The sequence below is a fragment of the Aquarana catesbeiana genome, linkage group LG13 (genome assembly GCF_042186555.1).
Source record: "Aquarana catesbeiana isolate 2022-GZ linkage group LG13, ASM4218655v1, whole genome shotgun sequence".
NCBI lineage: Eukaryota > Metazoa > Chordata > Amphibia > Anura > Ranidae > Aquarana > Aquarana catesbeiana.
This window is the reverse complement of record NC_133336.1, coordinates 179,635,023-179,651,445: the sequence shown is the minus strand read 5'-3', so window position 1 is coordinate 179,651,445 and position 16,423 is coordinate 179,635,023. Positions and strand designations below refer to the sequence as shown.

Below are 16,423 nucleotides of genomic sequence, written 5' to 3'. Positions count from 1 at the left end.
CTGAAAAAACAACAGAGCAATTTAGATGCTTACGTCCTAAAACCTCCACTGTCTCAACAAAACCCTCCCCTCCATGCCACACCGACCGTAATGTCATAAATCTTACCCCCTACACATTTAACAGCGAGGAAATCTCGCTGTTACAGTTAGGTCTGGGTTTCTGTCCTCTTGATGCACTGAAGGTTACTGAAACAATTAAGGACCTGTACCTTTTTGCACGCAACTTAACCTTTAGGTTTATCTATGATAAGGATCGCATTAACTTAGGACTAGAGCGTGAGCTCGCGGAGCGTACCAAGGGCTTCTCTATGGAGGAGTTTAGGGCGCTCCGCGACCTGATGCTCCTGTATGATGAAGGTGACACCGGAGACCCCACACCCTCACAAGATTGCGGGGGTCCCGACGATGTCCCTTCAAATGAATCTGTAACTGGGACAATCTCATCTACTCTCCCTGCACCTAATATGTCTGGTCCTTCAGTTATCCTTAAACAAACATCTTTGCCTAAGCCCTTTCGCCTACGATCTCGTAGGTTCCCCGATCTTAATACCTGCCCTGAGATATGGGCCTTCATTCGAGCTACTATTAGTGACCCCAAGAAACAAAAATGGCCTGACTTTCCCTCAAACCTTGATCCCAGTCAAATCCGAGCCCTTCGGTCTCTGCAGCAACGCCCTGATGTCGTGATTAAACAATCGGACAAGGGCGGTAATATTGTCCTTATGACCAATTACCAATACCAATCTATGTGCCGTGCTATACTTAACAACAAACATTGGTATAGACCCATTTCCGTTACACACATATCTTCCTTTGCACAGGAACTCCGGGCTCTTTGCACTGAGGCCTATATCACAGGCCTCATTGACAAAGACACCTTGGAGTTCCTGGTCCCCAAATTTCCCCGTACCCCCACTTTTTACTCCCTTCCTAAGACCCATAAAAATGTGCATTTCCCTCCGGGAAGACCTATAGTGTCAGGGATAGGCTCCCTAACAGACAATGCGAGCAAATTCGTTGACGCTTTCCTAATGCCCCATGTCCGTAGCCTCCCGTCCTATATCAGAGACACCACCGACCTATTGCAACACCTTGAGGGAATCCAGATCCCTCCGGACGCCCTGCTCGTGGCTGTTGATATTGAGGCTCTTTACTCGAGTATCCCCCACGAGCAGGGCGTACGGACGGCTGGATCCTTCTTAGCTGAACAAGATACAACGACCTGGCCCCTGAACCAATTTGTATTGACACTACCGTATTTCATATTGACCAAAAATTATTTTACTTTTAACGATCAATTGTTTTTACAAATACAGGGTGTTGCAATGGGGACGTCATGCGCCCCAGCATACGCCAATTTATATCTAGGTGGCTGGGAGCGACATATCCATGCCCAAGATCAATATATGGAATTTTTAAACGATATCCTTTTATGGTATCGTTTTATCGATGACCTTTTCATGGTATGGACGGGCTCTAGGGAGAAACTCTTACAATTTTTACGTCAACTTGACAACAACGATCTAAATCTCAAATTTACATTCAAAATTGAGATTGAGCAAATCCCTTTCCTAGATCTACTTATTATCAAACAACCGGACGGAACTTTAGGCACTGACCTCTACAGAAAACCCACTGCTGGGAATACTTTGTTGTTCGCCACCAGTGCTCATCCTAATTCCCTGGTACGGAGCATACCTTATGCCCAATACCTACGCCTACGTAGGAACTGTACACACGACAACGACTTCAAACGTCAGGCTAAAGCACTACGCGAACGCCTCTTACAACGAGGCTACTCCTCCACCATTTTGCGTAAAGCATACAATAAGTCCTTGGGACGTTCCCGGACTTCTCTACTTTTCAAAGACAGGAAACCCTCTCCCCCTACAGAAACTGTAAGATTTATCACAACCTATTCTGCACACCACAACGTACTTCGTAATATTCTAACCAAACATTGGCACCTCTTGGCTGAACATCACATATTGACCAAATATATTAGACATACACCGGAAGTGGTCTTCTGTAGAGCGCGGTCACTAACTACGTGATCAGTTAACTGCCAGCCATTATAATCCTACTAAACCTTTGAGATGTGGTCCCAATGGCACATTTCAATGCGGGGAGTGTCCCCGGTCCCCTTGGGTACACGAAAGTAGAACTGTGGTTCTACCCAATGGTGAAATTCTGGTCCCACGGACCTTCGCCAATTGTGGTACAAAAGGGGTAATCTATCTTATGAACTGTATATGCAAAGCCTTTTATGTGGGCAAAACAATCCGTGAATTTAGACAGAGAATTGGCGACCACCTCTATGACTCAGAAAACGGCAAATTAACGACTATCGGCCGACACATTGGCCTATACCATAGATTCGATAACACTGTGGCCAAATTTCTGGTACTGGAGGTGGTTCAACCTAGCCCCAGGGGTGGCGATTGGGATCGCTCGATACTGCAAAGGAATCCCTGTGGATTGAGCGACTCAATGCCACCATCCCCCCCGGCCTAAATGAATCAGTGTCCTATAGGGCCTTCCTATGAGGTCTTGTTCCAGCTTTTCCCTCTCCCCTTTCCCCCTCCCCCTCTCCCCCCCCCTTTCTCCCCCCCCCTCCCTCCCCCCCTTTACCCCTCCCCCCCTTCCCCCCCCCTTTCTCCCCCCCCGTCTTTCCCGCCCCTCCCCTCTCCCCCCCGGCTTTCCCCCCCTCTTCTTCCCTCCCTCCCTTCCTGTCCACATCCCCCTCCCCCTGTTTCCTCCACCGCCTTTCCTTCTCCCCCTCCCTCCCATCCCTGTTTTCCCCCCTTTATCACACTTAATTATCTCTTTTCATTTTTTTTTTTTTTTTTTTCCTCCTGCACACTGGTTGTTTGGAAATCTCAGAGCTTTAACACTGGCACCCTTAGTTTCCAATTTTTCTTTTGAGATTTTTTTTTTTTGATCCCCTAATTCAGTGACCTATACATTTCAATTATTCAAAAATTTATTCACCAGAGGCTGCTTGCTATCCCCTGTGTTCGCCGCAGGGGGAACTACATGGGGCCTTAAATGCCCACGACGAATCCCTGAACGGGTGAGCTTATCCCTATTGTGTATAATTTGTATGTAATTGTTGAATGTATGATTTAATGATTTTGCTGCAATAATTACCTATTCATACACCTTTTGATCTGTTTGTATTTATTACAATTTATTTCATGTTGTACTATAGATATTGCTCTCCTGAGGAAGCGGTGAATACTGCGAAACCGGTCGAGAATTCAAGCTATCTATATATCCATCATTAATTTTGGGTGTAAATCATATGGTTGTATATACTGTCTTTGCTTTGAACTACAACTATATGTGATATTGTAATAATCCTTTTTAATAATGTTTTCTATTAAAATTGAATTTTTATCCAACCACCATTTCCTTTTCTACCCTTTCTTATCCAATATCTAGTTATACCTAGTACCGTAACAGTCCCCTCCTGTTTCTTCTCATTACTTTCGGATTGGGGTGGCAATGGAGGCGGTCCGATGGGGACTTAATGACCATGCTTTGAGCGGTGGGAATCAGTCCGATTTTGGTAATATGTGCGCCCTCATTTATTATAACTAATAAGGTTTGTTATCTTTTTAGGTCGGGCTAAGTTGACTCAGCTTCAACTGTTGATTTCTTACTGTCAGGGCTGACGGGTACTTCTGGCTCGGTTTCTGCCTCACTGTCCTCATCTGAAAAACTAGGTTCAACATGGGCAACATGGGCGGACACCCTCTCTCTCCTTCCGGCAGTGACAGCAGACTCTTTTGCCCCCAAGCTTTTCTCCTCCGAAAGTGCTTCCACCTCCCGAACTTCTCTCATCAGCTCTGGGTAGGTTGGGACCATTCGGGCTCCCTTCAATAGCAACTTCAGAACAATAGGGTGGTTTGGACAGGCTCCTTTCAAAACCCTGTCTAAACGAGCTTGATCAGCTGTCTTTGAATTAATGCCCTTCTTAAGGATGATTTGGTGCAACATTCGATCTATTCGAGAGATATAATCCTCTTTGCTGGTGAGTGTGCTTGAATTTATATATGAGATCGGAAGTCTTTTCCACCCTTCCGAAGACAGCATACAGGGCATCTGACATGTAATCCATAGCAACACAAACTTTCCTTCCCATTCGTAGCTTTCTGATCACTTCTGTGGCGAGTCCTCAAAGACCCTCACTAAGCCGCTACCATTTTGAAGCCTCCGAGACATTCCATTCTTCAACCGACTGAATGACTTGACTCATCCAAGTCTCAAATTCCTCCTCTCCACTTGGGGTGGGTAGTTGTTCTGAGAAGAACCAAAGCCCCCTATACCCTTGATTGACTGTATCGGAGCCATTCTTCAACAAAGTCTCGACTAACCGGCTCATATCTGTGTAGAACAAGGCAGGGGGAGCATTAACCCGCCCTGGCACGAGGTGTCGACTGCCCCGCAGTGTCCTCTTCCCTCACCTGCAGTGGGATCACTTGAGCAACTATCCCTTCTGCTAGAGCTACCTCTTCTCCCTGAAAACAGGCAGGATTGTCTTCCTGCCACTGAACACAGTCCAGGGCGTACTCTCTACTTCCACATCCAGAATGTACCCCCCCTGAAACTCAGGGCTCTCTCCCACTGCCAGATCTCCTTCTCAGTGCACTCACTTCCTGAGATCTCCAGAACAGTGCTTCACTCCATCTGAGCTCCTTGTGCTTTTCCCCAGACTGCAGCGGTTGAGTCCATCTCTCCTTAACCTGATGGCTCGTATTTGGACTGATTAGTGCCTGCAGCAGAGAACATCCTGGACGAGCTCCCAAATGTAGCACTGCCCCCTGGGGGGTTGCTTGGTAATGTATGGTCTCTCAAACCACCTTGACCTTGTGAACTCTCCAGTCCCTCTGACACTCTAGGTTCAGACATGGTATGTACACCTTTAAATGACACGCAGACACCAAGCAAATCGTTTCAACCCTCTCTGGCTTTACTTCTTTGTAATGAGAGATATAAGGTGGAATTGTTCATCCAAATCCTGGGTTGAACCAGAACTAGGTTGAAATAACTCTTGTGGCAATAGCAATTAATAGTGATACATGGATACAACAATAGATAAAATCACCATAGGATGTTAAAGAGAAGCTTTAAGGAAAGTGTCCACTTTAAAGGAAAACCCCAGACTGATATAATACTGTTATCCTAATGAAAGATAGTATACTATAATGACCAGTTGTGTCCCCATTAAGAGTACTAACAATACTGTCCTAACAGCAAGGCCTGTACGGCGGGGGATCCGATGCGCGTGGCCGGCAGGCGTGATTGCCGCCAGCAATGCGCAATCGCATGCATGAGAGCCAGCAGGGGGATTTGTGTGTGTAAACGCACAAATCCCTGTTCTGTCAGGGGAGAGGAGACATATGGTTGTTCCTACTAAGTAGGAACAACCATATGTCTCCTCCCTCCAGTCAGTCCTATCCCGATACAGTTAGAACACATCTAGGGAAAACACATTTAACCCCTTGATCGCCCCCTAGTGTTAACCCCATCCCTACCAGTGACATTTACACAGTAATCAGTGCATTTTTATAGCACTAATCACTGTATAAATGTCAATGGTCCCAAAAATGTGTCAAAAGTGTCCGATCTGTCTGCCGCAATGTTGCAGTACCGCTAAAAATCGCAGATCACCGCCATTACTAGTAAAAAAATAATAATAATAAAAATGCCATAAATCTTTCCCATAGTTTGTGGACGCTATAACTTTTGCGCAAACCAATCAATATACGCTTATTGCGATTTTTTTTTTTTTTTTTACCAAAAATATGTAGAAGAATATATATTGGCCTAAACTGATGAAGACATTTTTTTTTTTTTAAATTGGGGGATATTTATTATAGCAAAAAGTTAAAAATATTGTTTTTTTTTCAAAATCGTCGCTCTTCTTTTGTTTATAGCGCAAAAAATAAATACCACCAAAATAAAGCTCTATTTGTGGGGAAAAAAAAGGACGCAAATTTTGTTTGGGTACAGCGTTGCATGACCGCGCAGTTATGCAATGCTGTCAGTTAAAGCGACGCAGTGCCAAATTGTAAAAAGTGCTCTGGTCAGGAAGGGGTAAAATCTTCCGTCAGTCTCAGTCAGTTAAAAGAATGCTTGCTACTGCAGTACTCAGAGTTCTGATGGAATTTACTGTGGCATAAAATCTGCACAATATAAACATATAACAAAGTGTGCACATAGACCCCTTTCACACTGGGGTGCTTTTTAGGCGTTGTAGCGCTAAAAATAGCGCCTGAAAATCGACTCTCATGCCTCCCCAGTGTGAAAGCCTGAGTGCTTTCATACTGGGGCGGTGCACTTGCAAAATGGGAAAAAAGTCCTGCAAGCAGCATCTTTGGGGCAGTGCGCGAGCCGTGTATACCCTGCTCCCAAAACGCCCTGCCCTTTCCTTGGCTGCTAGCAGGGGTTAAAAGTGCCCTGCTAGTGGCCAAAAAGTGCTGCTAAAATGACGGTAAAGTGCAGCTAAAACTAGCGGTGCTTTACCGCTAACACACCCCCACCCCAGTGTGAAAATAGCCTTAGTGCAAAAGGAAATGCAGCAACCCAAATTCTGGACACAAGGAAATACAAAAATAATTTATCTAAAAGGTGCACAAAACCAATATCTCAGTGATCAATACAGTGATCAATGTGTAAAAAAAATAAAAGGAATTCATATGAAACCTTAGTAAAGTCAGAATGTTTTTTTTCACTTAATGCATTCTATGCATTAAGATAAAAAGCCTTTTGTGTGCAGCAGCTCCCCTAATACTTACCTGAGCCCTATCTCGATCCGGCAATGTTGTGCGAGAGACTCAGCTGTCTGGGACTCCACTCCTCATTGGCTGAGACAGCAGCGCAATGCCATTGGCTCTCGCTGCTGTCAATCAAAGTGAGTGGGCCAATGAGGAGAGAAAGGGGGCAGGGCCAAGCTGTGGCTCCATGTCTGAATGGACACACGGAGCTGTGGCTCGGCTTGGGTGCCCCCATAGCAAGCTGCTTGCTGTGGAGGCACTCAACAGGAGGAAGGGGCCAGGAGCACAGAAGTGGGACCCAAGAAGAGGAGGATCTAGGCTGCCCTGTACAAAACCACTGCACAGAGGAGGTAAGTATGCACATGTTTTTTATTTTTAACGAAAAAAAAAGACTTTAGTTTTGACTTTAATAAACAATGTACATCACATAAATGGTGAAATAACAATCACAAATAATTAACATATACATAACAAAAGGAGTAAACTTCACAAAAAAAATATAAAAGTCCAAATGTGAAATCTTAAAAATGATAAGAATCCATGTGCAAGAATCCCAAACCACCTCACAGACAAGAGTGCCAGTCCCCTTACCAAACAATAAAAAAATACGAAAGATGTTGTGCGCTGACACTTACTCTTATATATAACGTGAGGCTGCTGCTATCACTAAATGTGTTCCCACATAGTGCAATTGGTAAAGAAAAAACTTGTGATAGAGCTGCCCAATAGTGAACAATCAATCGATCATTCAAATAATAAACTCCTGTGCTATAAGCTATAAAACTGCTATAAAACATTGATACATTGAAAAATACATAAACACATATTAGGTAAATAAATAAAGCCCCAACAGTCCACATGTAAAGTGCTCAAGTGCATCTTCATATTTCAATATGTGCTCCACCATATAACAAGAGTGCTCCGTCACCAGGTGAAATGTTCGCTCACCTCAGGACAATACCCTCAAAAGGGCCAATACTGAATAATGGTGATCTTGTACACCAGATAGTGGGTCCTCTGCTCACTTCCTCCTCTAATGATGGAACTTCTCCAGCTGGGATAACTCCACAGAGCTCTCAGGATAAAGCAAACAATCTCCAATAGTGCAGTATCATGGTTAAAATGCATAAGAGAATACCAACCAAGCTTAAGGAAAATCAATATGATATAACAGGGTCTCACAGCATCCAGATCAAGTAATGATACACGCCGCCTCGCTCCCCCTTTACGTGTTACACCTCTCTCCCACTTGGCTTCTTCACAAGATAACATCTGAAGACATTTGATCACTACTGGGCAGCGCTATCACAAGTTTTTTCTTTACCCCTTACCAAACAGTAATGATCTCCAAATGATAAGTGATCAACAGCGCAGAAATCATCCAATAGGGGGGTTACCGCTCAGGATACCACTAACTCCACCTCCTCCACTAGTTATCCAAAGCCAGCACATCAGAGTAATAATGGGTAGGAGAAAGAACAAAGGACCATGGCATAGTATTCTAAATCCACATAATTTATTAAAAGCAGATATACTCACAATACTTTTCAAAGTAACAAAGGCAAAACACACCACACAAGGAATCAAAAGTGTGTGTACAACATCATATGCCACACTGGCCTCACCCAACACACACTTTATTTGGTGCAATGGACATCTTCAGGGCATAAAGAAAGGGGCCATTGGCATATAGTGGATAGATTATATATATATATATATATATAACCAAAAGTATTGGGACACCTGCCTTTCCACACACATGAACTTTAATGGCATCTCAAGCGGCGTACACACGGTCGGACTTTAGATTTGGAACATGCTTCAAATCTTTACGTCGTAACTCCGCCGGTCCCAGAAATCCGCTCGTCTGTATGCCTATTGGCTACTGGCTGTCAACTTCCTTATTTTAGTCCGGTGTACGTCACCATGTACGAATCCGTCGGACTTTAGTGTGATCGTATGTAGACAAGTCCGTTCGTTAAAAAGTCCGTTGGAAGTCCGTCAAAAGTCAGTTGAAAGTCCGTCGGAAAGTCCGTTGGACCAGTCCGGTCGAAAAGTCCGCCCGTGTGTACGCCCCATCAGTCTTAGTCCATAGGGTTCAAACCTTCCCTGAAGAGTTGAAGCTGTTATAGACCCTATGGACTAAGACTTGGATGCCATTAAAGTTCATGTGCGTGTAAAGGTAGGCATCCCAATACCTTTGGTAATATAGTGTATATACAGTATATGTATATAAATACTGTATACTTAAAGGGGTTGTAAAGGTAAAAATTTTTTCACCTTAATGCATTCTATGCATTAAGGTGAAAAAACTTTTGACAGTACCGCCGCCCCCAGCCCCCCCGTTTTACTTACCTGACGCCTCGAATCTTCGCTCCTCGTCCTCGTCAGCTTCATTGCAGCTCAGCCTGGTTGCTGATTGGCTGCAGTGGATGGATTGAAAGCAGCGCAGCCATTGGCTCGCGCTGCTGTCAATCACATCCGATGACGCGGCGCGCCGGGGGGCGGGGCCGAGTGATACAGCGAGCGGCTATAGCCGCCGGCTGTATCACGGGAGCGCGCCCGCAAGCACTCACCACCGTGCGAGGGAGCTCGCATGAAGGTGGTAAATGCTTGCGGGGAGGAGCTGAAACAGCCGCCGAGGGACCCCAGAAGACCAGGTTCGGGGCCACTCTGTGCAGAACGAGCTGCACAGTGAAGGTAAGTATAACATGTTTGTTATTTTAAAAAAAAAAAAAAAACATCTTTACAACCCCTTTAAAATTTGATGAAATCCAGGTGAAATCAATTAAAAAAACAAACAGGAAGTAGTGCCCCCACCGGATGCCATTTTGCCGGTGACAAGAAGTCATCGAAACATCATTTGCTGATGACTTACAACTTACTGATGGTAATTCCAACCAACAAAAAGTCATAGAAAAAGCAGCAAAACAGGAAGTGATCAAGCCACCATCTTTCCAAAGACCAAAGCATGGCCAAATGACAATAAAAAAAAAATCACCTACAGAACATCCAAAAATTAAGATGATTGGAAACAAAAAAAGGAGAAAAAAAGGGAAATATAATGTATATATTATGTAAAAAAGGCAATCATAGTTTGTGAACCCAAACAATAAATTAAAATTATTTACACAAATAAATACCAAAAAATAAATACCAAAAGATCACTGTCACTTCAGACCATTTATGTAAAAATAACTGCAATGCCACAACACCAAAGCATCACACTAATCACAAAATTTATATTTCAAAGAGGCTCTTCAGTCATTTTTTCAATTTTCCACATATTAAATCCTCTGCCCTGAGAGTTTGCCAGGAAGGGAAGGGGGATGAGTCATTAGAGGGCCAATGAGAGCTGCAGGGCTGCAGAGCTTCTGTGTGTCTGTGTAAATCCAGGAAGTGAACAGGCAGCAGCTTCAGCTGCCCACAGTTAAAATGGCTGCAGCCAGACTTACTGGAGGGAGAATTCTGCAGCATATTTGGCAAGTACAGAATCACAGTATATATAAAATAATATGCAAAGTGGTTGGAGGGAAGCTTTAGAGTGGCAAATATGTTTTTATTACAAATTATGTGAGCAGACTGCAGTTCCTGTTTAAGAATTTCTAGCTTTATGTTTTATGAACAAGCAGCTAATTTACAAAAATAAATAACGTTCACTAGTGGTGACATAAGGTAACAGTAACATAAAATGTTCTTGCTGTAACTCAAAGTGCTTTCCTCTAGTGTTTTATCCACAAAACACAAAAGTGGGCGCCACTCACCAGATTTGATGTGGCCACTTATAGCAGTACATAAGGAGGTCAATATATATCTCCTGTTTTTGCTTTTTTATGTTAAAAAAGTTTGAAAAAAGCAACACGCAAGTGTATGAGGCTCTGCCCAACACGTTTAGTCAGTTATGACGTCAACAGTGCCTCTGATGAGCCTTGTACACTACACCACTTTGGGTTGCATCACGTCCGGTGATGTAATTCTGGTGCCGTGGAGCATACGCCCATTTTTATGGTTGGATTGCAATAGGACTCTATAGATATGTATGTGTATACCCTTGTGTTGTTTTTTAAAACTGTTTAAGATAAATAAAAAACTGTATAACACTATTGGGAGTCAATTTTTTTATGGTGGAGCTGCCTGGAAGATGTGAACCAGTGGTGGAGAGGAGGAGAAAGCGAACAGAGAAGATACTATACAAGTGCATATTGATATTCTTATATACAATAAGGGGTCGCATCAAATCTGTCACTGGATCTCACACAGAGAAAGGACATGGTGACAGCTAAAGCACTCAGTCAGCAGTTGTCATAGTGTATTACAGTGTGTAAAATAAAGAAATAATAAATACATTTGAACATGTTTAAAAAAATTGACAAGCTAAGTGAAAAAGTGCTAAAAAAAAAAAATTGTCAGCTTGTAAAAAAAAAAAAAAATGCGTGCAGTGTCTAGTTAAACCAGTATTTAAAACATAATCCCTACATATCATTTAGCTTGTTTGGCTGGGCTTAGCCTATGGCTCACAGGAGTGCAATTAGTTTTGCACTCCTGTGACCTGTTTTCAGCAGAGAGCGGACTGAAGTCTGCTCTCTGCTGATGTCACGGATATTAGTCCAGGCACCGCGTCATCCCGACCACGTAGTCTGGATTCCCAGATGCCTGGACTGACACCCCGCTCAGCCTCTCAGCGAGCCAATGAGAGCCTGAGATGGCTATTCCCCGCCCCCCCTCAGCACAGCACTCCAGTGAGCATGGAGGGAGATGAGCAGAGAGCTGTGACTGACAGTCTACAGCTTTCTGCTCATGGAGCTGTGAAAACCGAGCCATCGGCGGTGTTCGATCGCTCAGTTTTTAGTGTTAGAGGCGCCGGGGGACAGATGCAGCATTGGATAATTGCTGCATCAACCTGGGTAAGAATTACTGGGGAAAAAAAAAGAAACCCATACTTCTCTTTTAAAACATTAAATCAAATTAAAGCAAATTTGAGAGTTATACATAGAGTTATTTCCAGGCTAACCAATGCGTACTGATGCTGCTTAATTTTGCCTGGGCATCTAGCAGTGGCAGCCCGTAATGTAGGGCGCACCGGTGGACGCCCCCCCCATAAATGCATACGGCCCCCTAATCTACATGTGAAGCGCTGGACGCATGGATTCCAATGGGTTTTTTTCTTAGAAGCACGTGGATAGAGCCTGAACCTCTAATTGGCTTCAAAAAAGGGTTGGCCCACCCAGTAGTGGGTCAATAGCAAATTAATTTTCGCTTTTGTCTTCCTGATTCTCTTCCCGGCCAATCAAGAAGCAAGACCTGAGATCCATTACCCTATTGGCCAAGAGGAGAAGCCATCCTATTGGCCACCGAGGAGGAGGGAGGAGACGCAGGGGAAGCCGCCATGAAGCACCAGGAGAAGGAGACGCAGGGTGAAGCCTTCGCCCGATGCCCTGAGGAAGCGCTGTCCGAGACCTAGATGGGTTAAGTGCGGGCACTGACACAGCTGACAGGCGGGGGGAGGAAGACAGAGGAGGATAAAGGAAAGTTGCGGATGACGGAGGCACGTAAACTGACCATGGTGTCAGGGCTCAGCAGCCATGATAAACCGTGGTCAGTTTACAGGATCAGCCAGGTATTTAGGGTAACAAACACTTTAGGTTTTCACCAATCCCTGAGGATGCAGAGCCCAGAAGGGGTGGAAACAACCCATAAATACTCAGAAGCCTGGCAGTCTAGGAGCAGAGCCTGGGGTCCAGTTGTCTAGAGGAGACCCCTGTGCTGAGGGGCTCTGCCCCTGGGGCAGAAGAAAGAGCTGGAGAGAGGTGGGAAGCTTCAAGTCTTCATTCAGCCCAGTCTCAGACAGGCTTAGCTGCGGACATCAAGCCAAACCAGGAACAGCTTGTTCAGCAGAAGGGCCACGACAGCAGATATTCTTAATCTTGGGAAGCCTTCAAGGGTACTGAGGGAGTATAATCCAGCCTTACACCCAAAGACTAGAGAGGACAGTGATGTGCTATACCTCACATGTCTGGAGCCTAGGGGACAGCTTAAATTGGTTGTAACACCACTTTTACCTACAGGTAAGCCTATAACAAGGCTTACCTGTAGGTACCATGAATATGTCCCAAACTTGCACAGTTTAGGAGATATTCAGTACACGTGATCAGCGCATGCACACTGAAAAAACAGTCTGCTGGTGCCGTTTCTTTAGGACTCATGCTGTGACTGGTAGCACCCGTGCTCACAGCACCAGAAGCGGCGAACCCAGAAGTGACTCCCGTGGAAGATGTCAGCCGTGTACTCGGAGTGCCGACGCCGATTCAGGGCATCGTTCTGAGGTAAATATTTCATAATGAGCTAGTATGTGATACTAGCTCACCATGCCTTTGTCTTGCATGGTTTGGTGTTTTTTTTGTTTTTTTTTAGGTTTACAACCTCTTTAATTGCAGAGCAAGTCAGCCAGGAGCACCCCACTATATCTCTACTTTGGGCCTAGAGCAGCCAGGTGCCTTGCAATACATCTAGGTGCTGTCTGTTCAACATACCTTTGTTTTTGGAACTTTTTTGCTTTGCTATTGCTGCAATATCACTCCCACTGTTGCAGCTCAGTTCTACAGTTTGGAAATTGGATTACAGTAGCCAGAAATATTCACTCATTTGTTGATTGAAATGTACATTTTTTCAGGTTCTGGGTATCCCATGTACCCCAATCCCTATCCAAGTTCATCGTTCCACAATTAAACTTAAAACTAAAACCCCTAGACTGTGTTTTTGGAGCCATTTGGAGTGTGTGGAAGATTCCTGTTACCTGAGGTGCTGTGTGGGGGAAAAGGCCTGAAATCCAACGGCTCTTAACCACTTAAGCCCCGGACCATTTGGCTGGCCAAAGACCAGAGCACTTTTTGCAATTCGGCACTGCGTCACTTTAACTGACAATTGCGCGGTCATGCGACATTGCTCCCAAACAAAATTGATATCCTTTTTTCCCCACAAAGAGAGCTTTCTTTTGGTGGTATTTGATCACCTCTGCGGTTTTTATTTTTTGCGCTATAAACAAAAAAGAATGTCAATTCTGAAAAAAAAAGCAATATTTTTACTTTTTGCTATAATAAATATCCCCACAAAATATACATAAAAAAACATTTTTTTTCCTCAGTTTAGGCCAATACGTATTCTTCTACATATTTTAGGTAAAAAAAAAAATCGCAATGAGCGTTTATTGATTGGTTTGCGCAAAAGTTATAGCGTCTACAAAATAGGGGATAGTTTTATGGCATTTTTATTAATCATTTTTTTTACTAGTAATGGCGGCGATCAGCGATTTTTATTGTGACTGCGACTTTATGGCGGATAGATCAGACACTTTTGGCGCTATTTTGGGTCCATTCACATTTATACAGCGATCAGTGCGATTAAAAATGCATTGATTACTGTGTAAATGTGACTGGCAGTGAAGGGGTTAACCAGGAGGGGCGCTGCAGGGGTTAAGTGTGTCCTAGGGATGTGTTCTAACTGTGGGGGGAGGGGCTACGTGTGTCACGACACTGATCACCGCTCCCGATCACAGGGAGCGGTGATCAGTGTCAGTGTCACTAGGCAGAACGGGGAAATGCTTGTTTACATCAGCATTTCCCCGTTCTTCCTCTCCCTGAGATGATCGCGGGTATCCCCGCGGACTTGATGATAACACTCACGGAGCTCGCAGCAGGGTCTCGTGCGCGACCACACAGCAGCAAATTTAAAGGAATGTACCTGTACGCCCATTTGCCTGTCTGTGCCATTCTGCCGACCTAAATGTTTGTGTGGTGGTCGGCAAGCGGTTAATAATAATAAATATGGTCATTGATTTTTACTCTAAACTTGATAATACAGCATTTTGTGGACTGGTGTCAGTAAATGTTAATGGATGCAATGCACAGATAATTACATACCATATACACTGAGGTTGTAGACTTTCTTATAGTTTGTGTTGTTGGTAAAAGTTATAGTTCCAGTATACAGTCCACTGTCCTCCAGTCTCAGATATCCAATCTTCAGCTCTCTTCCATCATCCAGGATCTCCAGTCTTCCTTTAAACTTTTCATCTATAACAGTAAGCTGATTATTTGTGTAAGTCACCAATGGGTTTGTTTTGAAGATCCAGATTACTAGATGTACAGAACCTGATGGACCTCCACTTAGTGACATTGGGATGGATTGGTTTATAAGACCATTCAGTATGACAGGGACATACTCTCCTCCTGTATACACAAAACAATAAAATAAAAACAAGTGCAGGAACTGGTCAGTATTTAAATTAAATACACAGCCATTAGCCTTTTAATGATTCTTACAAATACATGTCAAAGAAATGTTGTTAATAACTCATAAATTAATGTTAATGTTTTCAAACATTGTATTTATGCCTAGTTTGTAATTATTATATATATATGCACACACAAACACACACACACATAGGAGTATTTTCTCATTAAATACACTGATTCTGCTTTGCATTGGTACACAATGATTCTGCTTTGCATTGGTACACAATGGTTATGCTTTTCTTTTCCCTTTCTTCTAATTGGCCCATTTGTGGCTGGTATCTTACCTTAACGCAACCCTGTTTCAACAACGCAACCACTCGTTTCAACAACAATCTTTCCAAATGTTTATAGGTGTATTTAATGTATTTTTATAAATAATACAGTAAAAGACTACTTTGTCTGAACATCCAAAAGCCCTGCTGCCGAGGAAGGGGAGAAGGAGCTGGGCCAGTACAGACAGTATATAGACATTCCCAGACAAGAAGGCTATGATATTCAAGATGAAAGGGGACTGCACAAGGAAAATCGCTAGTTGTTTTTTCTAGCACGTGTAGCACCCTCTAGTGTGCTAGAAGAACAGTGCAAGTTCTTTTCAGAGTAGGTAAATTTCAAGGCTTGGCTGGCAACCAAGCCTGGATGTGTTTTGGTGATCTGGGTTGGGAGTGACCTAGAGTAGTGCTGGGTGACTCACAGGTGGTGTCCCTAGGACCTCGCACTTCTTTCCAGAATCTTCTGGTACTTTCTGGAAAGAGAGGTGGAGAGGGGAGGTGGAGCCACCTGGGGTATTCTAAAGAGCCCTGACCAATCCCCAATCTGGATTGGGAGGGGGCAGGCCTCCTTAAATACTCAGGGTTAGCCCTGCGGGGGGAGGAGTTAATTGAGTGGAAGATGGAGTGTTAGACTGTCGGGGCCTTTGAGGGAGCTCCCCAATCTGGGCTCAGCTGCGGACAGGACCTTCTTACAACCCACAGAGGTGTCCTGGCCAGGAGGAACAAGTCTTCAGGGGTTCCACAGAGGCAGCCAAGAGGGCTTGTGAGTGTTCACCCCGTAGGGAGGACTGGAAGGCACACCTGATAGGACTTAGATGGAGCGTTCTGGAATGGGTGCAGAGCCAGTCTGGAGGATTGTGGTGGCACGGGCAGTGGAAAGGGGCAGCTGGAGCCAGGAGGGCTGGCAGTGCCAAAAAAGGTGGTGCTGGGAGCTGTAGCCATAGGGACAGCTAACACTGGAACTTTCTATTTGCTAAACCATAGGGGCCCGCGGTCCCTGCCTGTAAATGGCATTTGCTTTAGGCCTGGCTGAGCCAGTGTCAGGCCTACAGTGCTAGCTGGTCCAGGAAATGCAGCAAGT

The 16,423-nt window shown here is 44.3% G+C and overlaps 1 protein-coding gene across 4 annotated transcripts in view; it reads right to left on the bottom strand.

The window, feature by feature from the left end:
- The window catches only part of LOC141117015 (SLAM family member 5-like), a 143,582-nt gene that overhangs the window by 54,020 nt on the left and 73,139 nt on the right, over nucleotides 1-16,423 (bottom strand). For all 4 annotated transcript variants that reach the window (XM_073609583.1, XM_073609584.1, XM_073609585.1 and 1 more), the window contains exon 2: nucleotides 14,699-15,007. In XM_073609583.1, the coding sequence (XP_073465684.1) occupies nucleotides 14,699-15,007 (309 nt within the window). The remainder of the gene's footprint in view (nucleotides 1-14,698; nucleotides 15,008-16,423) is intronic.